Consider the following 24,809-nt stretch of genomic DNA (forward strand, 5'->3'; position numbering starts at 1 on the left):
TCTGAGTTCAGCTCAGGTCATGATCTCACAGTCTGTGAGTTCAAGCTCCGCATAGGCCTCTCTGCTGACAGCTCAGAGCCTGGAGCCTGCTTCAGATTCTGTGTCTCCCCCTCTCTCTGCCCCTCCCCTGCTCATGCTCTGTCTCTCTCTGTCTCAAAAATAAATAAAAACATTAAAAATTGTCAAAGAACCTTCTTATGCTATTCTTAACCTTCCACATTAAAACAAATGAACATGCAGAAATTTAACAACCCACTTCAACATCTAGTAAACCAGTTGTCACCAGGAATGTTGATTTTTCTTCATCAAGCAGGGAGGTGCAGAGCAAACTAAGTCAACCCAGACTTGTGGTCAGATCTTACACTAGATTTTAAATTCTGACTCTACCTAGTCAGATGAATTCACACAAGTTTTCTGTTAGTGTCAAAAAATGTCTTTTCTGAGCTAAATGACAGTTCATTGCTAGACAGCTATATTTAAACTTCAAATTTCTTTGCAGTTTGAAAACCAGAGACAGATTATAGGTCTATTTCAGTAGAATACTAAACAGGGCCCCCAAAATAACTAGTTATCTTGAGAGTATGATTATGACAATATATCTGTGTCACAGCAGATATTTTATGCTATAAGAAACAATGACAATCTATTAAAGACTAGTGGGCCCTTCTATAAAAATAAGCAAAGACTTAATTTTTGTATCCCATCTTGTATCAATCTTCACTGGGTCCCATTCTTTTATCATTAGCCAAATAGCAACAGTATGTCATGTGTCTATCATGCTTTTGATCAATACTCAAACACTATAGCCATCAATTAATGCTGACTACAATTATTGTTAGAACATCTAAGCATTCAAGATTTGTCTGTTATATGTAGGTTGAAGTATAAATGGAAGGCCATCAATTAATATCAGCAGCAATGATAATAGCCCACTTCATGAAAATTATAGCAGTTACAAATCAAAAGCATAATAAAAATCAGAAAAAGTTTTACTGACTTATGGGGACATTTGTTTAAGTGTGCTTGAGACATGACATGCTATTCTTATGATATTCTGCACATCACCGATTTTACCCTAAGTCAAGAAAGTATTTTTAAAATTTAATCATAACCAGAAAGAATTTCCCACCTTGTTCACTGTCACTGGCATATCCCTCACCCAAAAACGATTTGGCTACAGTTGCAGTTATGATACTGTAATAACCATCAGAAAGCCTACCACTTTAAGTCAATCAAGATCTGCTTATAAAATATAACCAAGTATAATTTCATGATTCAATAAATAGTATATAAATCTGCTATTATTGGTTTTCATTTTCTTTTCAATACTACCCATTCCCATCTTCTCTCAGGTAGTTATTCTGACTATTCAAATGCCATTGCCCTTTATTGTTATTCAAATGAAGCCTTTTTATTAGATCCTCTGCCACTATATATAAGGCTCTACTTCTCCAGCAGCAATTATTCTATTTCTGAAGGAAAATAGAAGTGATTGCACACAAAATTCTGAGCTCTTCCTTTATGTTAGGTTAAGTCTATGCCTGAAATTGGATTTTCATTTAATCCTATCCAAGAAGACCAAAAGGTTTTTTTATCAGCTATCTTATCAAAGCAGGAAAACATTCTTTTCCATGCAGGTTTTTTTGGTTCAAAACCCATGAAATCATAACTCCTTCCCAATGATGTATTTAAGACACACTTACTGACCAAATTAAACTCTAATTTGTTTCATCAGGTGGTGTTCATCTTTTTTTGTATATATTTTTCTTTAAAAAGATAGGGAAAACCAAATATCCTTTATAAATAGTTGGAATAAAATTTATAATTCATTTAAATAACTTTTACACCTTGGAAGAGATCTATGGGAAATATAAGCCAAAAGATACATAACTATAAACACACTGTTCCCAGTTTTATTAATACAATACACTGGTTAACAAAAGAAAACTTTATCGATACTAGGTTATAGCTCTAAACAACATATCTAACAAATATCACACAGTTATATAAAATTAACTTGTATGTCTGTTAGCAGCAAGCAGACTCAAAAAATATTTTCTTTTGTTGTATCCTACGAGAAGTTTTTCCATGCACCGAAATAGACTGTTACTATAAGCACAGATCTGTTCTTAAGCAGGGAAACTGATATAAAGTACAGAACAAATGAAATTATTAGGCACTTTGCCTAAGAACTACAGTCCCTCAGAGAAGACAAATTTCAAGGTTATTAGGATTTGTTACAAGATGCATGAAGAAAGGGCAGAAGAGCCTAGTACAGAGACCAATGGTGATACATTTGGATGAGATTGGACAAGAAAGCCACAGGTTTAGCAAATATTTACCGGCCATCTCTGTATACAGAGAGAGTACTCTCCCCCACCCATGCTGCCAAGAGATAAGAAATAAAGGACTTCAGGGGCTTACTGACCCTGGGGAAAAAAAGCTAATTACATTAAACAATTCTGGCACTATGGGAGGCATCATGTGATTCAGCACTAGCATATTTATTCCAGATAACAGAAGCCATAGGAATTTAGGAAAAGCAATGGCAGATTCCATAAGAGCACCTATGCAGAGCATGACCACATAGAAAATAACATCATAACCATTTTGATCAGCCTCAATTCCCAAGAGGCCCCAGGGACCAAGTATCTTGAAAATATGCCTTTTATGATACTAACCTTTTTTTTTTCCCAAATTACCTATACCAATGTTCTCCCATAACTTTCTTTATCAAGAATCAGAGCCCACCAGGAAGAACAAAAAACTAAACATGAGAGGCCTATAGAATAGCATTCTTAAAATATCCTCCTTTCATATGAAGAGAAGCAGACATTTTAAGCAGCTGTATTCAACTTTTTAATTACAGGAAAACTCACTCTTTAAGCAGGCAAGGGTGAGAGAATTTGGGTTCTAGTTTCCACAATGTAAGTTTGCTGTGTGGCCTTGGACAAATTAATTTCCTGACCTTGACAAAGTGTCATGATTTGAGCAGGTCCTTGACTTAAGCACAACTTTTGGCACTATTGCTTTACTTTCATTAAAGGTATAAAATTCTCTAAGGACCCTCTGGTGATTTTTGCTTCCAAAGGTGATTTTGACATCAAGTGTAAGAAGAAACAGTTTACCAACTCCCTGACTCTGTGATCAACACCAAAGCTATCAGGCCTGCTATAAGTTAAAGGCACGGATTTCACTCACCTCCATAGACTTCTGTGTTGTTCCTCGAGCTGAGTTAGAAGATGCTCAATATATTTATTGGAGTCCATGTATTCCTGCACATGTAGACATACAAAGACAAATAAAGCCTCATTACAATAGTCACTGGAATTTGGATTATATTTCTCTTTGCAGAGAAGATTTTTGACAAAATAATCCCTGATCCCTCTCAGTTCTAGGAGTCAATGCATCTGTGACTTATATGCAGAGTTCCTCATAGATAAATATTTTCTCCATAAATTTGGATCATTCTATAAACAGAGAATTTGACTTCTACAAAGTTAGCATAAAAGCCCTCTTATTCACAGATGAAAGCTATATTTCATGGTCATCTACACTGTGGTACACATATTTTACCATATAAAAATAAGTAAGCCAATGATGCTGCTGACCTTAGAAGAGTAAGAATAAAGTAGACAATACAGGTCTTGATTACACTGGTCTTATTATAATTACTTCCTAGTAAAAACACTACTTTAAAAAAAATTAGTATTTATTTATTTTTACTGTCTATTTATTTGAGGCAAGGGGCAGAGAGAGAGGGAGACCCTGAATCTGAAGCAGGCTCCAGGCTGCAGCTGTCAGGACAAAGCCCGATGCGGGGCTCAAACTCATGAATGGTGAGATCATGATCTGAGGCAAAGTCGGATGCTTAACTGACTGAGCCACCCAGGCACCCCGAAATAGTTATTTATTGAGAGTGAGAGAGAGAAAGACAGAGAGTGTGCACGCACACATGAGTGGAGGAGGGACAGAGAGAATCCCAAGCAGGCTCCTCACTGTCAGTACAGAGCCCAATGTGGGGTTCAATCCCACAAACTGAGATCATGACCTGAGCCAAAATCAAGAGACAGATGCTTAACCAACTGAGCCATCCAGGTGTCCCTGAAAACACTACTTTTGAACTATATAGAATGCTTTATATATTCACTGAGCATACTGTTTGCAATGATGAAGCATGTCCATTTCCCTTTATCTCTTTATATAAAAACATAGTCTAATTAGTTTGGGTTTTTCCCCCCTTTGGTCTCCTAGAAAAAAACAATCTACCTTCTAAGAAGATATGAAAGCAAGGTATATATTTTTTCAATATGTCAATTTTTGTCAATCAAAATGTTTTCAAGAAACATTTCTGAAAAAAACAATGAATTCCCTTACAACATGAGATTTATAGAAGTTTAAAGGTTATTAAAATTATTTTTTTAATTAGTGATTTCTGAGTATGAGGTTCATATGCAATAGTTTCATTTGTCATCTATCAAGCAAAGCACAATGTGTAAAATTTCTGGTGATTGATTTCATCCTGAACCTGATACTTCTTTTACTTTCTCTTTGAACATCTAGCCTGCAATCCTCTGTGTTTATAGCATATCTATACTATGGAAGAGTATGCAATGATTTCCGTGTTAAGGTACCCATGAAAGTTACTGTTTTGTTTCTTATGGATTTGAAATAAAATGAGAACTTTGATTAATAATGATTCTTTCTGAAATAGATTTGTTTTGATTAAGTATAATCTATTGCTCCTATAAGAATATGCATTATAATGAGGGAGGGTAGAAACTACACAGTAAGAAGGGAGCTGATATTATGGAAAAAGTCCTTTCCTGAGTTTCTGGACCTAGATCTGCTCATGTAGCCCTTCTTACCTTTCTACAATATTTCAGTTAGACTAGATAGCACACCACATCCTTTCCTAGCTAAAACTGGTAATTCTCTAACAGTATAACTTTATTTCAGATGATTAGCGAAATAATATTCTTTTCCAGGTTAATAATTTAAACAAGACCATTGAGCATATTAAATCCAAAGCAGAAATCTGTTAATGAAGAAGGTTTTAACAGTTTGCAGATATGGTATTATGTATCCTGATCAAGATTTAAAGATTCAGAACACTCAGTTACCAAAGACATTAATTTTCAAATACACCCATGAAATAAATTTTAAACAGGTTCCAGTTAGAAACAAATACATAAATCTCAAAGTCATTCATTCATTCTTCAACTCAATTGTTTTTTTTTTTTTCAAAATCTATTATTCTCCAAATGCTATTCTAAGTTTGGTTCATAGAATAATAACCAAGAGGGAGAAAGTTCCTGTTCTCTAAGAGCTTACGCTCTGTAGAGGGAGGTAATGAACACATGGACATCTGATTGGTGATATGCTATGAAGGCAACACACCAGTGATGAGAGAATTTAAACGGGGAAGGGCACCTCCCTGGTATAAGGTGGCTGGAAAGAGATCCAAACAAATGATATTTGAGCTAAGACATGGAAGAGAAGAAGGAGGTAGGCATATAGAGAAAAGAGAGAGGAGTGAAAGGAAACAGCATATGCAAATATCCCCAATATGTGGTGCTAAAGGAACAGAAAGGAAGGCAGTGGGGCTGGAAACAGAGTGACTATGGTGTGGAGTCTAAAACACAGTTAGCAAGCTAAGCGGGGCCAAAACATGAGCAAGCAAGCTCTGGAAAACGGTTTGCGCTAAAACCCATGGATTTGTTATTTTGTTCACTCTTCTTAGCTCAAGCAAGAGGATGAAGCTGAAAGGTATGTGATTATAGATAGGATCTTTCAATCAAGAGTTAGATTCAAATCCTAGTTTTGGTACTTACCTAGCTATGTTCCCTAGGTCAAATTATTTAATCTCTCCAAGCTTTATTTCCATCATCTTCAGAGAGAGAACTCATAGTCAATTTACAGAGGTGTTCTAAGAATTTAATAGTTTAAGTATGCATATATTATAGTGTCTGCCAAGAGGTAAGCATAGGCTTTTTCATAATACCACTCACCTCTTCTCAAAGGCAAATCACTTCACAATGTGAAGGTAATATCCATTTTCTCTTATCTTACCCAACATCAAATTTTTGAGTGTATGCTTCTTCAATTACAGTTGCTGAATATTAGAATAGGATGTTAGAGATGAATAGTAAGAACACAGATTTTCAACCATTAAATGTAGGGGCCACTGAATTGGGATTTACAAGCTATTTCAAGTAATGATATGGGCTGTTTCAATTTAAAGTAGCTTCACCTGGGGTGCCTGGGTGGCTCAGACATTTGAGCATCCAACTCCTGATTTCGCCTCAGGTCATGATTTCAGGGTCATGGTATCAAGCCCACGCTCAGCACAGAGCCTGCTTAAAATTGATTCTCTCTTCTCTCTCTCTCTCTCTCTCTCTCTCTCTCTCTCTCTCTCTCTCTCTCTCTCCCTCCCTCCCTCCCTCCCTCCCTCCCTCCCTCTCTCTCTTGCTCTGCCTCTCTCTCTCCCTCTCCCTCCCTCTCTCCCCCTCCCTCCCTCCCTTCCTCTCTCCCTCACTCTCTCCCTCCCTCTCTCCCTCACTCTCTCTCCCTCCCTCCCTCTCTCTCTTCCTCCCTGTCTCCCCCTCCCTCTCTCTCTCCCCCTCCCTCTCTCTCTCCCCCTCCCTCTCTCCCTCCCTCTCTCCCTCCCTCCCTCTCTCTCTCCCTCTCTCCCCCCCTCCTTCTCCCTCTCTCCCCACCTACTCCGCTCTCACTCTCTAAAATAAAAAAGTAGGGGAGCCTGGGTGGCGCAGTAGGTGAAGCGTCCGACTTCAGCCAGGTCACGATCTCGCGGTCCGTGAGTTCGAGCCCCGCGTCGGGCTCTGGGCTTATGGCTCAGAGCCTGGAGCCTGTTTCCGATTCTGTGTCTCCCTCTCTCTCTGCCCCTCCCCCGTTCATGCTCTGTCTCTCTCTGTCCCAAAAATAAATAAACATTGAAAAAAAAAATTTTAAATAAAAAAGTAGCTTCGCCCGCAAATAGACGGCCAATAGCACGTGAAAAGATGCTCAACACCACTAATCATCAGCGAAATGCAAATAAAAGTTACAATGCAATATCACTTCACACCTGTCAGAATGGCTGAAATTAAAAACACAAGAAACAGCTGTTGGCAAGGGTGTGGAGACTAAAGGAATCCTCTTGCACCGTTGGCGGGAATGCAAACTGTGCACCCACTATGGAAAAGAGTATGGAGGTTCCTCAAAACATTAACAATAGAACTACCTACTACAGGATCCAGTAATGCCACTACGGGGTACTTACTCAAAGAATACAAAAACATGAATCTGAAAAGATATATGCACCCCTATTCACATGCAATATTATTTACAATAGCCAAGATATAGAAGCAGCCTAAGTGTCCACGGATGGATGAATGGATAAAGAAGATACAGACAGGCACACACTAGAATATCACTCAGCCATAAAAAAAAAAAAGAAAAGAAAAGAAAAGAAAACTTGCCATTTGCAACAGCATAGATGGATCTAAAGGGTACAATACTAAGCAAAATAAGTCAGTAAGAGAAAGACAAATACCATATGATTTCATTCATATGTGGAACTTAAGAAACAAAACAGATAAACAAAGAAAAAGAGAGACAAACCAGAAAACTTAAGCACAGAGAGCAAACAATGCTTACCAGAGGGGAGCTGGGTGGGAGAGAGGTGAAAGGGATTAAAGAGTACACTTATCATGATCAGCATGAGGTGTTGTAAGGAAGTGCTGAATCACTAGATTCCACACCTGGAAGTAATATACCACTGTATGTTAACGAAACTGAAATTAAAATTTAAACAGCATGTAGAAACTTTTAAAACAAAAAAAAATATTAAGAATAATATAAAGATTCCCACTCTCTAACTGCTCCATGATAGCGAGACAATTTAGGTGGGAGCTCTCCACAGTGTCTGGGTAGGATACCCCTGGATCCAGCCAGGAGAACATTAGTTGCGTGAATACTAGAGTGTGCTATTGCTAAGGTGCAATGAAGAAGCTGAATCTAGTTCAGCAGATAGCGGTTATCACCAGGAAAATTCAACTCATGCAGAGGTTTCCTGACCTATTATTTTTTCTTAACTAAAACTTACACAAAACTTCATTGCATCAGGCATTGGGCTAAGTACTTTTGCAGTATTTTCTCATTTAAACTCAATATCCCCAAAAGGTAGATACTATTATTATCCCCATTTTGAAAATGACGTAACAGACTTTCCAGGGTCATACAGCAAGGAAGTGGCAGAACCGGGATTTGAGTCCTGATATGAGTCCAGTACAGAACCACTCTGTATGTTCTTCCTAAACCCACCCTGCTGGCTGACTCATCCCCATTATGTTTGTATATGCTATTCCTTTTGCGTAGAACACTTAACCAAAATATCAATAGTGGCAACAGTAATAAAATTTATTATTAAAATTAAACAAATAAAGTACTTTCACCCATTTTTCCATTAAACTAACTACAGCAATAACTATCAAGTCCTAACCCACGTGATAATGGGAAACTAGAATTACGACTTTTCCCTCCTTTTGAGCTTTATTTTTCTCCATAGCGCTTTCCCTCTAACATCCAATATATTTTACTTGAGTACTTTTTGGTATTGCCTATACCACACTCATCTCTCTTCTCTTCTCAAACACACACACACACCTAACTGAAATGAATTGAGAAAAAAAAATATGATGCTTATATGTACCTTCTGTTAATTTCTTCCCTGGCTGAAACAACTTGGGCAACATTCTCGTACATTTATCATTTCTGTCCCCTGAATGGAAGAAATTGGTTAACTAATAAGAAATCCCTATCATTTTATAAGAATAAAAGAGGGTTCCAATGGGAACCACTTTTATCCATCCATTTGGATATTAACTCCAATGAAACAATGGATGGTGAGGGCAGATTGGTTTACAGTGAGCTACAGTCATTATGAAGTGCAACGTAGCTACTATACCTAGAGCAAGAGCTTGGGTATCAAGCACATACTGGATGTTACTAAACAGGGTCTCCCCTATTTCAAAGTATCTAAGGCACAGGCAGAAAGAAAGGGCATGACAAGATTCCATCTCACTAAAACAGCTCCCCAGATTGCCTGAAAGACACTGGATATTTGGGAGAGCTTAGAGAAAAATTTTCTATAAATTCAGATGGACAGAAAGCAGAATGGGCACTGTCCATAGGGTATCTGGATGGATCACTCCAGAATAAGCACACTGAAAACATACAACATAAAACCCATGACAAAGCACATCACCCTCAGTCACAGGACAGCATGTCACTCTGAAAATGAGTAAGAAAAATATGAAAAGCGTTTTAGAAAGAACCTTAACATGTTCAGTAGTATCCAGAAAGAGTGGGACTGTCTGAAACATGCGCACAAAGCTTTAAGGAAAGAAAAAGGTGCAGAGATGAAAAGACAGCCAAATTAATTTTGTAAAAATGGGTAAGCTGAAATAATAAAATGAAATAAAAGGGGAGGTGGGTGAGCTAAGAATTTCAAGGAAATATCAACCACCATTGCAAAATTGAAACCTGTTGATCCTACACTGGGATTTTTATGATGGGGTGATTCTCCCCATCATGGAATGATGCCTTAGTGAAGAGGGGCCAATGGGTGTTGGTGTAATGGCACTGAACTGGTCACAGGAATGAAGTCTACTCCTCAAGTATCTCATCGAGAAACCATCTAGGTCAGGTCCTTAAATACTCTTCTGCACCTTCTATGGCAGGATTCACTTAGTGTGTCTACCATCCAGTTAGTGAAGACTGAAACTACTATAACCTAGAAAAATACATATGCACATATCCCCATTATCCTTGGTGTCAGAGTTCACGGTCCACAACACAGTTTACCTGTGAAGACTGTCAGTGTCTCAGGCATTGCTTTGGCCACCATTTACTTCTTATGTCCTCATCACAAAGACTTGATCCAAAGTAATGCTATTAACTTGATAAACATTCTAATCTACTCATTTTCCTTATGAAAAAACCCACATCAGGTACAAGAGTAGAACTGATGATGAAATCACATACACAGTCCTATGGAGGACAAACCAAATCTAAGTAAATTAAGTAAAAGATAAAGATGAAAAGAGAGACACAACGGGTATTAGGTCAGAAAACAGGTTTATCTAACAATTATGGCTTTTGAGTATTTTACAAGATTTGGAATAGAAACAATGAACTAAGAGATAATTAAATATTTCAGAATATAGAGGAAAAAAGAAGACTTGAATATACACATCGAAAGGGCTCATCACATCACATTCCAGGCAGAAATTATGGAAAAACTATCCACACACCCACTTGCATAAGAGTAAAAGAAAAATAGTGGATGGGGCATCCAAACTGACAAAGGGGTTTCCTACCAAGGATTTCAGGTAGGCTGTTCATAGTTTCCAGCCATCCCTGATGTCCACTGAAATAAGGTACACAGACATTGAGTTTTATTCCATAGATATCACCAATCAAGTAGCTATTCTATAACAAAGCAACAGAAAGATATTTTTAGCTATTCATGAACTCAGAAAGTAAAGCACCTAATTTAATTGAAAACATGTGTGTATATGTACCTTGAACTTACTTTAGGGTGTGTGTATATGTACATATATACCAAATGTCCAAGAGATGAAAATGTACCTAATACATATACGTATACGTGCATGTGCATGTGTGCATATACACATGCATTCTAAACCTGGGTGATGCATAAAGGATTTATAACATAAAGCAAAAATTCAAAAGAATTTAAATGGATTTTATGTCCAAAAATGTAAATATAAAATTAAACAAAGTCCCAGAAGAAAAATGTAAAGTATACATTATATATCTTTGTCATGGACAGAGGAGGAGAACAAGAAAGAGGAAAGCAAGATCACAGAAAAGTCTCTGTACATAGGAACAAATTCTTGTTCTATACTTGACTTGATAATCATAAAAACTTAAGTACAAGGGTACATTTTGTCTACATGTTTAACAATTGGGGGAAGCAATTTAATAATAGATCATGCAAATTAAAACGTACATGTACCTTCGACCCAAAAACTACATGTCTAGAAAACACCCTGAGTAAATAATCAAATTAAAACAAATGACGTTCAGATATTATTTATGACGGCATGGAAAACCTGGATATAGCCTAGCTTCCAAAATTGCGGGAATTATTAAGAAAAAAGCACACTTTGGCCATTTTAAGAATTACATAATTTCTTAAATTTGTAAAGAATATATAATAAAATGGAAAACACTATAATATTAGGAGATACATAGGATTTAAAACAATACAATCCTTTTTTAATCACAATTTTGAAAATATACACAAAATATTAAAAGAGAATAAAACATGGTATATGGTAGTACCATAGGTTAAATTTCTTCTGTATACTTCTCTTTCTAGTTTAATATATGTTCAATATACAAATTTAAAAAGTGATTTTTTAAAGGAAAATACAGCCCCAGAAAATAACATCCACAAAGATTTTATAATTAAATTTTAGAAAGTGAGATCTAAAATATCACAATGCAGTAGTTTATGTTCTAAAGCTAAGCTGGTGTTTGAAACAATAGTCCTTCTTTTTTTATTACTTGCCCTTGTCAGTGTTCTGCTAAAAGCATTTCACCCAAGTTACGATTAGAGAGGAACACTAAGTTACACCATGATATATTTGTATAATATGCTTAAAAGTTTAACAAAGGTACAGCACTAAAAAGACATCTGCTTCTTGGCTAAAACTTATGCAAATTAATTCATTTTGGAGATGTATTTCAGGAAATTTGCCTTTCATTTCTTTAATGCACATGTTTCAAGGCAATTAGTATGAAACATTTAAAGCGATTAGAGGTTTATAGATACACCTAACATTGCATATCTGTGTAGCATAAGCCCATTTAATGTGAACCTCCTACTGTCTGATCTAGGTCAGTTCTGAGCAAGACCCATTATAAATGAATTCTAATGACGGGAGGATCTGATGTATCATTAGTTTTAAGTGGAGTTTAAAATATAATACTAAAATCAAAGCTTGCAGAGATCCCAAATCCATCCACATAATCTTGATGTTATAATCAGTGTAAGTTACGGCAGAGTTTGTAAAAACTGTGTCAGCACTCTTGTACGGTTCCCAATTCACCTTTGGGCAAAGGAACACACACCAGGAGGCCAGCTGTTCAAATCACCGCAACTAACATTAAATTCAGGGATTTCCATAATTAGAAAATGACTAACAACTGTAATAAATGATGTTGCCCTCAAAAATTATTTGTCACCTTAATGAAAAGTTGCACCTGCGCAGTGATTGTAAAAAGCTCAAACATACCAACTTTGGGAATTACACAGCACTAGACAGAAAGTGGCCTCATATTTGACTGGCATCTGTGCCAACATAAACTCTTCCAATGAGATACAAATCAATTCAGGAATACCAGCTCTAACAAATTGATCTAACTGCCATTATCTCTCCATCAGCCATCTCTTACTCTTCCTTGTTCACTCATCAAACAACTCAACCTTGCTTCCACTCACACTGCAAACTCTTCTGTGGAATTGTTCTGTTAGAGCCACAAGTGACCTCCACAGGTGTAATCACAGGTTCCTTATAATTAGTTCCTGCAGCACTTGACATTTTCAACCATACTCTATGCCTTCTTGGTGTTCTGTGAAGGGGTTTCTGGTCTCCTGCTACTGCTCTGAGATCTTGGACTTTTTCCTTCCTTCTTCCAGCCCTTTATGTATCAAGAGTAGGGTTCAACCCTAAAGCCTTCTTTCACTTACTACTGGCAAATTCAGTAGAGTACCTGGGTTTTCAAAATCACTAAAAATCCAGAAGCTCCCAAATATTTACTTCCATGCTAGGTCACTCTTTCGAAGTCCAATCCTCTGTATCCTGCTATTTACCAAAACAGGTTCCTTTGGATGTGCACCACTCTTCAGAGCACATCTTACTTCATTTTTATATCCTCCAATACTTAGCAGAGAAGTTGGAACATTCCAAGTACTTGAAAGTGTGTTAAATAAATGAAAGCATCAATTTATTTATTCAGTTTCATAACAAGCAAATCTGAAATTATAAAACTATCACTCTGGTCTTCCAGAACTGCTTTTTTTTTTTTTTAATTGAAAAGGTTATAACAGTCTTAGGGGCATTCAGCAGTTTTTCCAAAATTACTGTATACTCACTTTTTTCCATTATTACAAACCAGAAATGGCTTCTCGAAGATAACCTAATGACAATTTTGCAAGAAATCAGTGTTTTTCTGATCTCCTAATCCTGAAGTAGATCTACGGACATTAGTTATCTATGCCATGGAAGTCATATGAGCTCATAAGGATCAATACAATGCAAAAGCGATAACCAAAGTTTGCTATCAAATGGAGGGATAATTGATAGCATGATGAATAGAAAACCCTACAGAATACAAACATCTCATAACCTCTGCCATGTATGAACATTTCATTATTATCCATTAACAGCAACATCATAGATACATATAGAAACCAGAGCCATTGAAAAGTTTTATTGCCTGCTATTTTTGTATCAAGGCAATGTAAGCAATACAAATCAAATTATTAGTACAGCTTAGCAGTACAATACATCTCAATTTGTTGGAGACTACCAACTTGTCCCCCATTATACACATTCTGTTATTTCTTTTAAAGACAGCTTCCAGTTGGACACACGGCTTCTAAGCTAGAGATTCAATTTCCATCAAAGTCAATGCGAAGATGTATCTGAATGCAAGCCAAAAAGACATAAGCAAAAATGGTCCATGCAATATCCAAACAATCTCCAACCCAAAGACAAGGTACTTGCCAATTATACATTCACCCCCCAGCTGGGAATGCTAACAACCTTGGGCCCAGAGACAGAAGGTTTATGTTGCTGATGGCAAGACTGACTGATCTTAAAGTAGCTGTCCACCCACCCTAAACTTTCCCTTTGGCCTCATACATGAAAAAGAATTAAGTTTCTGGTTTATTTAAAACTCTTTATTTTGGGTCTCTATGTTACAACAGCTTGGCCTATACTGTAAGCAACAGTGTAAATATTAGTCAATAGTTTTGAAATTAATATAGCAAATACACAATGTTAAATACTAAGCGGCTAACTTTACATCTCTGTATTGATTTATGGATACAGGTTTGGAGTCACAGCTTTCTGAAGCACTTTGAGCACTTTGGCATCCTTCTATCTGATCCTTCCAACAGCCTTGTGTCATGCTTACCATTTCAATGTACAAAACAGAGGCTCAGATTGGGGTTAAATGATTTGCTTGGGGTCCAACAGTGACAGATTTCAAACAATTGCTCAATCTAGTACATTTTTCACTGCACCAGGCCAAACTGAAGCAGAGCATGCCCTTCCCACAGCCAACTGCTCTCAAGGTAGATTCCATGTTGGTAAGACCAAAAATGGAAGCAGAATGACTTCATTGTCCCCTTAATTTAGGGAGATGTGGCTATATGCAATGCTGGAAAACAAGGTCAGAAATAAACCTCCAAATTCAGGATAATTATATAACCTTCCTAAATTTGGCTTTGGTTTTGCTTTGATTTGCCTGACCGGGTTGAACAAGGCCAAGGGAAGAAATTCGGTTGTCCTCTCATGTTTGGCATTCTCTTCTCATAAATGGAATAAATCCAAACACACACCTTTTAATTTTTATCAAAATTGATAAAGATGCTATTACTGATAACTATGTATTATTTGAGGAAAAACAAAAGAATTATACTTGGTTTTAGGTGGGGGAAAAAGATGTGATTATTGTATTTCTAAGCTATGTATGCTATTAATGGCAGTTTGGGAAATCAGTATGTATAGGTTAAATGAAGGAATTCACTTAGGTGGTAAAAATAACTCAACTTATTTTTAGGTGCACCCCCACATGTTGAAGGTGAAATGAGAAATAATTCTCCCTCTCCTAAAGTTCTGCAAGTCAGTAACATATCATTAGTCAACATGGCAGTCAATGGTGTACATACACACACACACACACACACACACACACACACACACACATGAAAACAATTATTTAAGTGACATAGCAGAGTCTTCATTTCAACTTTGATCATTGCTGTGATGGAAAGACACTGATAGAACTTTGTATAAGTGGACATGCTCAGTTAAGTAGGTCACTAGCTATTGTGGGTAGAAGAGTTCAGCCACAGAAAGTTTAAGGACTACTCCAAATCTGGTAACACATCAAAACACAGAATTGACTGATGAATCCATTTCATCATTATATTGTACTTTTCTCATGTTTTTTTCCACTCAAGTATTGGATCACACAGTGCCATTCCACTCATTACACCATAACAGAGCCCCTCAGTCTACTATCAGTGCCCTTCAAAATCTGGACAGTTGTGTTCTAATTTTATCTCCTATTACTCCTCCAAAGTTGTCCTGGGACACTGAAAAAGTCAAACTCCTTGCTTTTACTAAAAAGGTCAAGATATACACTATAATTTCAACACCTAGTATAGGACTTGGAAATATGTGCCCAGAGGTAAGCTGGCACCAATGTCATCTCTCCCCCTAGTTAGAGCTTTAGGGCATTTTAAGAGACTTGTGCACTTGAAGCATCACCTGGGGGATCATAACACATTTGTTTACTCAGCCATGGTTCTCCTTTGTTCACCTGAATCATTTGAATCACCTGGGCTGATTAAAACAGATTGTTGGGCTCAACCCCAAAGATTCTGATTTGGTGGGTTTGGGATGGGGCTGGAGAATCCATATCCCCAACAAGCTCCCAGGTGATTCTGATGCTATTGGTCTAGAGACAACTTTTTAAGAATCATTGCCTTACTGTTACAGGCAATAGTTTATTGCTTAGCTCTATTACCATTCACTGTTCTCTTTAAAAAAATAATGATATCAGTGTAAATAATGCCTAATTCAATAGGCAACAAATATTTTTTAGTGTGAATTTATGTTCAAGCACTCTTCCAGGTCAGGGAATGCATCCATATAGACAAAAGTCTCCACCTTCATGAAATTTACATTTTTGTGGAGAAAACAGACAAAACAATTCAATTCAGTTAAGTTTTATTTAGAAAAATTAAAGAGAGTAGAGGGAAAAGAGGAGTTGAAGTAGAAGACTCAGGTGAATATAGACTGATAAAGGAGGAGACAACACTTGAGCAAAGGCCTCAAGGAAATGAGGAAACTAACCCCAGACAGCTATCTTGGGAGGCTCATCATAGGCTGAGAGAAGAACAAATACAAAGACCTTGAGACAGAAGTGTGCTGGCAAGTTCCAGGAATAGCACAAACTTGGGATACAGAGAAGAGACAGATCCTAAGGGTCTAACTATCCTGGTAAGAACTTTACTTTTGCTCTCAATGAAGTAAGGAACAATCTCAGGGGGATTTTACCTGAGGAGGGAAACCATCTCACTGAAGTTTGAAAATGATCCCTCTGCTACTTTTAAAGGCAAAAATGGGAGTGTATTTATACAACAGGAGCAGAAGCAAGGGGACCAGCTGGAGGCTACTGGCAGGAGAGGATAGTCACTTGGACTAGGACATCACAAGGAGAGTCATCAACTGTTGCATTCATATGTATTTTTGAAGATCAAGGTGACAGAATTTACTACCAGGTTAAATGTAAGAATAAGGAAAGAGTAAATAATCAAAGATAATATTTGGGTTTTGGCCTAAGCAGTTGAATAATGTTCCATCTCCTAAGACTATGGAAAGAGCATGTTTGTATAGGGTGTTGAATAAATTGTTCTCCTGTGGGCAATTAGGTTTGAGAAGTCTACTGCATATGGAAGAGGGAATGTTGATGCGGACATTTGTCTTCAGATTAAAGATCTGGGAGCCAGGAATTTGGGATCCCATAGTGAGTATGAACAGTATTTGAAACCATGGGACTGAGGTGAGATCACCTGATGAAGGAACAACACTGAAGAAAATGGGATCCAGTAATGGAAGTTTGGGAGGAGGAGAATAAGCCAATAAATTAAGGAGAAGCCAGTAAGAGAGGAACAAGAAACCAGTACTTCAGAATAGTGTTTCAGGAAGAATGGAATAGCAAATGCAATCAGTGTTAAAGTAAGGGGGGCCCCCAAATTAACCACTGCAGTTTTCAATATGGGGGCCATTCGTGTCCCGGCAAAAGCACTTTTAGTGGAGTAGGTTTTCCAAAGTCCTCAGTGGGGAAACTAAAGAGAAAAATTGTGCCAGGGGAAGACAGAAACTATGAGCAAAGTTTTCTAGAAAATATTAGGTGGTTGTTAAAGTTCAGTGTTCCTGAGAGGCTACAGAGGCTCTGGGGAAAATGGCAGATCCCAGGTCCCAGCCGAGAGATACAGATACTGTTAGTGTGCAAGTTAGGTGGGACCCGGCTATCTAACTTTAAAAACTAGGGAGAAAGATGTTGCCAGTTATCCCTGAGGCACCTTTGGAGAATGGTCTCCAAAATAGTGATCTTGGTCATTTCTGAGGAGCTTACAAAACAAAACCAACCCATCACCAGCCATCAACCAACAAATCAAACCTTCCCTGAACCACTCACATCACCTATTCTATTGAGGCAAGTTGGGGCCTTAAGTTTGTTGACACTCCTGTATCATTAGCAAATAAGACTGAAAGTAAAGATGTTTTAGAAAAAGAACAGGTGGAGATGCCTGGGTGGTTCTGTCAGTTAAGCATCAGACTCTTGGTTTAGGCTCAGGTGATGATCTCATGGGTTTGTGGGTTTCAACCTCACATCGGGCTCTGCGCTGGCAGGAAGGAGCTCACTTGGGATTCTCTCTCTCTCTCTCTCTCTCCCTCTCTCTCCCCCCCCCCACTTGTACTGTCCCTGTCTCTAGATAAATTAATTTTAAAAAATAAATTTTCAAAAGAAAGAAAAAGAAAAGGAACAGGTGGTCCCACTCATGTCAGAGCCAGGAACTCTTGTAGGAAAATCCGGGCTGCCTATCCAAGGAAGATGTCCTTTGCCACACAAGAGGGTTATAAAAATATTTTTAAATGTTTCCATATTCATCTTCAGTAAGAGGCTTCCCTCAGGAGATGGGGTATTTCCTACTGGGTGAGGGGATTATTCATTTATACATTAACACATAAACCTTGTTTGCATTTTTATTTTCTGATTCTGAAATATTCAAGGATTTGAGTATGTTGCCTGTTAAACTGCACTTCTCACTTGTGAGCACGTAAATCACACTGAAGAAAAGAACATTGTTCCTGGAGCAAGGTATTTCAAAGACTTCCCTTCCACTGCCTCTGGGAGGGAATGGGTGTTACTCAGAAGTAGATGCCATTTATGTCTATTTTTCATTGTAAAAAATAAGAAAATGAAAGTAATGGAATGGATCTTAAATTTTCCTCACTTTCATGTGGCTGCAGGCTGTTGTTTTAATTATTTAAACATCCAGACTTGTTTTGGTGAAGAGAAACACTTACATTTTCCTGTTGCATTTTCTAAAACAAAAGGCAGCAGAACGTATGAATTGCCACACTAACCACCATGTTCTCCTCTTACCCCTGAACCTGTTCTCCATATTAACATCAAATAATGTATATTGAGAGACCACGGGTGTCCCCCTGCCACACGCCACAGGAAATAACAGCTGGAAGCTCTGAGGAGATATGCTGTCCCCTCTCAGCTACCTTCTCAGATGCCATATTTTGCGAAGTATGTGTGTGTGCGTGCACACACATAGAATAAAGCTGTATTGTCAATGCAAAATGCACAAAAGTACTAACAGCTAAAAATTATGCAAAGTCAGATTTTCATGCGATTGACAAAAGCTACAAAGCCACAGTCAAAAGCATTCCCAAGAAAACAACTAGTATGAAGAGCTGAACCAGAAAACCTTTAAGTTCACACCAAACTTTGAAAGAGTAAGTGGGTTCTCTTGGACAACAGTCTATGTGATTGATGTGAGCATAATATCTGTGGCCATCCCCCTCCCTGCACATACTAAAGGACAAGTACAAGGGAAGTTCTAACTGAGGTTAAAAGAGAGATGTCCTCTATGGAGGGCTAATTTCATCCTGAGAGTCAGGGCCAGGAACCTGGGGTAGGGCATGGGTTCTGTTGGAACACAAGGGTCTAAGAAAGAACAAACCACAGCTCGAATTCACTGGAGTCTGTGCCGCAGACACTGTGAGCCTGTTCAGTAGAACCTTCTCAGTCAGGGCTGTTGGTGTGGATGACCCCTAATGTAATATGGAGGGGAGTAGGCCATTTCTTCAGCAGTAGCAACCCCAGTGCTGAAAAGAAAACATTTGAACTTGCCCAACATCCTTCAGGAAGAGGCCAATTCCACAGAAACAGATTCAGCTCCTTGAGGGCCAGTTAAGTGATATTTCAATATGGTTGCCGATGCCAACATCAATAAGGGTGCAATGGGCATGGAGGTGGGGGGAGAGAGCAGAACACATCTGGCTGCCAGTCTTCCTTTTCATATCTTTAAATATGACCAGAAAAATGCCAAGTGGGGACTAATAGGTCAGAGGGAAAGGCCCCTCTTTTGGCAATGGGCCCCTGTGTCCTATAAATAGATTCCATCAGTTGGCTGACTCCTACTTTCATGAAGCAGCCCCTCTTTCCACTTTGGAGTCTTAGCTCTGCCGAGGCACATAGTGGAGAAGTTGAGCAGTGGTTAAACATGCACCCTTCTGAGACTACGGAACAATTTTCTCCTTTGACTTTGCCTTACGAGACCCTGAGCCTACAGCTTCACTAAGTATCTGAAATAGCTTCCAGGAGAATCTTGCCTAGGAATCAGCTGCCAATCATACGAGGAAGATTTTAGCATAGTTTTGAAAGATGGAGAGAAAGGACTTATGAAGTTCAAGATACTCCAATAAAAAAATTCAGTAGCAAACTTTTTCATTTTTTTCTCAGAGACGGGATTAAGTACCATCTGTTTCCTGGTACCTTCCACTCTCAACGCGGTAGCTTATTTTATGTGGAGCAAAAAAAAAAAACTGAGATTATCCTCCACAGTGCCCCAAATGTGGTATACAATGATTACCACTCTTCTGATTAAAAAGTGTTTTTATTAGTGGAACCCAAAGGGCTGATACAGCCTGAAGGAAACTGCACTGTTCTCTTGCTTGAAAGGTAATTAAAAAGCCATTTTGCCCTGACAGTGGAAACTCTCTGATTCAGGAGAAAAGAAGTTTCTTCTCTCTTGAAAGGCAAGACAAATTAAGTATGTGTTAGAATGTGGTGACACAAGTCTATAATGCTCCCACTTGGAAAATCTAAAGAGAAATATTGCTAACACATAGCAATTTTTAATTTAGAGCAAAACCTCATGCTCAGAGCCTCTATTTCTGTGTCAGTTCACCCCTGGAAGAGAAGCAGGGTGGTAACACACTGTGTTCTCTGGACCAGCATCATTAGCATCACCTGCAAACTTATTAAAAACATAAATTCTTGGGACTTTCCCTAGACCCGTGAATCAGAAATTCTCCAGGTAAGGCCCAGAAATATGTTTTCTTTTGGTTTTGTTTCAGTTTTTTTTAATGTTTTCATTTATTTATATTGAGAGAGAGAGAGAGAGAGAGAGAGAGAGAGAGAGAGAGAGAGAGAGAGAGAGAATGAATCCCAAGCAGGCTCCGTGCTGTCAGTGCAGATCCCAACAAGGGGCTTGCTAGAATCTACGAGCCACGACATCATGACCTGAGCCAAAATCAAGAGCCAGAGGCTCAAGTGACTGAGCCACCCAGATGCAATATGTTTTTAGAAAGTCCCCTGAGGGCTCTGATCCCACCCAACTTTGCAAACCACTGCTTAATCAACAGTTAATAAATTAATTACCCATCATCATTACATTCATTACCCACATGTTTCCCCCTCTCCAAATTTAAGGTTAACTGATTGCCCCAGTCTATAATTCATTTCTCTAGTTGCCCTGAGCATTGAGTAACAATGCAAGGTTTCTTTTTAACGTATCTCATTTTTGAGTGTAGGGTGCTGGAGAATCATTAAGTGACTTACTTCATTGCATCTGGTGAAAAATCTAAGTTTAATTAAAATAACGTAAAACCAGCAATAGCCACACCGCCGTGAAGCCCACATTGCTACCAATCGTGGAGGTGCCATTTTACAAAACAACATGAGATCAGTACCCGTGATAAATAAAATGGTAGCAGGTGCACCTGTGCTGTTATTTACAATTTTTTCTTCAAGTATTTCCTCTAAAACTGCAAAAGCCTGTAACTGAATGGACTGTACAATGTCTGGGACCTGAAGAGTCAGGGAAGTACCTTGTACCGGAACAATCATCCAAGACAGGAAGTCCATTTTAAAAAATACATGTATGGGGTAGCCATGCAGAGAGTTCACTTACCAGTGGATAATAATTTAACTATCCTAATCCTTATTTTTGATGAAAATCAGCCACACTTAGACAAGGCAGATGTGCTAAATCAATTTAGGAAGGCAATTTACTGTGATGAGGTTGTTACTGAGTCAAAAAGAACATCAGGGAATTTATGCAAATATTTTGGGGAATTTGTTCTGAGTATGCAAATGCCACATAATTAGTTATCACGCTTTTCATGCAAAATTAAATTTGCTATAATAACAAATCACACTCAAGAATAAGGCTAGTTAACATGAAAAGTCCCCTCATTTTTATGACTGAAAGGCTGCAAATTGAGGGTAAACTGCAGGTGAGTCTAATTCCAGCCTCCAGCATTGTTATTCATTTTAGTCAAACAAACCTACTACAACAAGAGGTGGCAGGATTTTGAGGATTTTGGACAGAACTTGTATGCATGAGGGAACTACACGAAGTAGAAGCAAACGGAGCCTCTGCTTTGGGACTAGGCTGTCTCAGAAACGATTAGCCAGATAGCGTATCTTTTACCCTTTTAGCCTGTAATTATTTTTGAAGGACTCAGTGCTATGGTTTAGTTTACCAGAAAAACAAAGTCAAATTTCTCTTTTGGACTATCTCTAAATTCTCACTACTGCTTGCTTTCTGCCTGCTCCAAGCTGACAGGCTGGAGAGAACTTGGACTTCAAGCACACTGGCTCTCTATGACTCATTCAGTCGGCATCCTCCCTGGTAGGTGGTCTCTAGACCTCCACTTGCTGGCAAAGCTCTGTATCTGCTGTCCTTGCTGAAAAATATGGGAATTGGGCTCTAACTACCTCCAGGCCATTTCAACTGTAGTGCACCCCTGCTTGCCCATGGCTGAGAAGTTTCTTAGTATGTGAAGTTTCAGTGCTAACACTGGGAAAGTCTTGAGAAAATTGGGACAAATTGGACACTCTTCCATGATCACCTTTTCCTCTATTACTATCAGCCTCTTTGCCCATTCCTCATAACTGGGCTTCAGTTTTTCTAAAAATGATGTGAGAATGAGCTCAGCCTTGAAGTTCAGTGCTATGGACCATCACTAACTCTAGGACAGACTTTTTTTGCTCATCCACCATCCACTGAAGCAGTGGCTGTTCGTTCCAGCATGGACCATAACTCACCCAGATCTTGCTTCATCCTAAGTGGACTGCTCCACTTGGGACCAAGGGGTCACCATCATCTGAGGTTCACTCTCAGAGCTCTCCTCCTCTCAACTCCTCCCCCAGATCAGAGCTCCAAAGATAGGTCTGTCTACATCACAGCCATGCCCGCACCTTGGATACTGTGCTTATATCAATTTCTGTTCTGTGTCATTCACTGGGAGGAATCCTTCGACTATAATAGACTCAATTATACTCTTGGACTACATCTAAGTCCACACTAGTTCATTATTGATATTCCTGTTTTAGTGCTTTAAATAGACTTAGCTATCCCTTACGGAAATGACTGGTGTACTTTTTGAACACTCGTGCTCTCTTTTCTCACAGGATCACAAGCATTGGGCATACTGTTGCTTTAGAATCTAGACTACTCACGTGCTTTGCCACATTAGCATAGTGTGTATAATGACAAAAACAGATTCTACTACCATGTTTTTTGGAAAAACAGGAACACAAAGCTGTACTGAAGCTAGGATACTCCAATGTTTGAAAGCTGCATTTATCCATTAGAGAGATAAGATGACAAAAATGGTAGGGATATTTTGTAAGAAGGGGGGAAGTGAATGATAACAGCACAAGGTCTGTCTGGCTGCCTGCACATGGAGACATCTAGTTTCCTGTTAAATCTGGCTGTTTAAAGCACCTGACTTCTCCGGTTTCAAGAGCTCAATTACCTACTTCTTGCCACATCCCTAGCTTAACAATCAAGTATCCCTGGCAACCTTCAGTGTGTTTGAACCCTTCCTCTTCTATCTTTCTTAGACTGAAACACCAAAACCAGGATTATAACCAGATCAAGTCCCAATTCCCAATAGCTGTTTAATTCACTCCAGTTTGACAGTATTGCCTTCTCAACTTTAATTATAACTATGCCTTGTCTTTGCCCAATACTCAACCTAACTTGCTAAATCTTAAAATACTGAATGTTTATGCATTTACTTCACATGAAAGTTATATTTTTGTAAAAATTATGTGTCTAATTAAAAAAAATTTTTTTTAACGTTTATTTATTTTTGAGAGAGAGAGAGACAGAGCATGAACGGGGGAGGGTCAGAGAGAGAGGGGGACACAGAATCTGAAACAGGCTCCAGGCTCTGAGCTGTCAGCACAGAGCCCGACGTGGGGCTCAAACTCACATACCGCGAGATCGTGACCTGAGCCGAAGTCGGACGCTTAACCGACTGAGCCACCCAGGCGCCCCGTGTCTAATTTTAAACATTTTATAGCTACTGTATCTCACAATCATTTGTAAAGTATCATCCCTTCATTCATCACTTTGGTAAAGTCCATTTTATATACACTAGGTTTGCTTAGGAGAAAGTCAATAGATTTGATTAGACAGAGTCCTTCTAATCCGTAAAGACACAAGTAGTTCAAACAAATATTTTAGTACCCACTGTACAAATGACGCTCTGCTAAATGCATCAGCTATGGCCTCTGAAAACAGGACAAAGCATGGATGCAGGAAAGTTATATACAGTAAATTACAGAGACCTATTTTATAATGAAAGGCTATCATTCCACCCAGGATTGAGGTCCAGAGGTATGATTAAAGCCTATCAAAACTGAACTTGTGGGAAAATAATTTATAAAAATCACATTTTACCTAAAGCTTTATTCTCAACATAACACCGTCAAGTTAAATTACCTTTTACAACATACCAGTAAAACAAGTACTTCTATCCCCATTTTACTGATAAGAAATCTGGACCCATAAGGTTCAAATAACAATATTTGAGTAAGTACTTGAAAACAAAATGTGTAATCATCAAAAATGAAAGAAAAAATATTACCTTTCTTTTCATAATTTTCCTAGCCCATAGAGAATGTTCTTCAAAAAACTGCATTTCAGAATCTGTCCCGGGGTCAGAGCCTAGGACATGCAGAAGCTATGTAGACTATGAGTCCTCTGGGTTTCAGTTTCCTTTTTTATAAAATGAGGAGATGCAGCCAGATCAGTGGTCAGCAAACTTCAGGGAACATCGGAATCACATGGAGGGCTCGTTATAACACAGATTGCTGGGCCCACCCCTGGGGCTTCTGATTCAAGAGACCTGAAGCAAGACTTGGCAATGGGCATATCTCACAAGTTCCCATTTGATGGTGATGCTATTGGTCTAGGAGCACACTTTGAGAACTGCTGGACTATATTACCTCAAAGGCCTCTAAGATTTTTAATGTGGAAAGATTTAATTAATATGCTTCCATTTAGACCAGCTGCAAATAAGCATTCATTTATCCATCCATCCAACCATCCATCCATCCATCCATCCTTTCATCTATTTGTTCAACAAATTGTTTTG

The 24,809-nt window shown here is 38.4% G+C and overlaps 1 protein-coding gene and 1 long non-coding RNA gene across 3 annotated transcripts in view; one reads left to right on the plus strand and one right to left on the minus strand.

Moving 5' to 3' along the window:
- NCKAP5 (NCK associated protein 5) overlaps nucleotides 1-24,809 on the minus strand; it is an 890,605-nt gene that overhangs the window by 628,369 nt on the left and 237,427 nt on the right. For both annotated transcript variants that reach the window (XM_043576610.1, XM_043576611.1), the window contains exon 3: nucleotides 3,202-3,275. In XM_043576610.1, the coding sequence (XP_043432545.1) occupies nucleotides 3,202-3,275 (74 nt within the window). The remainder of the gene's footprint in view (nucleotides 1-3,201; nucleotides 3,276-24,809) is intronic.
- Nucleotides 1-24,809, plus strand: part of LOC122481288 — a 78,658-nt gene that overhangs the window by 35,205 nt on the left and 18,644 nt on the right. The window lies entirely within an intron of this gene.

Source organism: Prionailurus bengalensis, chromosome C1, assembly GCF_016509475.1.
Source record: "Prionailurus bengalensis isolate Pbe53 chromosome C1, Fcat_Pben_1.1_paternal_pri, whole genome shotgun sequence".
Taxonomy (NCBI): domain Eukaryota; kingdom Metazoa; phylum Chordata; class Mammalia; order Carnivora; family Felidae; genus Prionailurus; species Prionailurus bengalensis.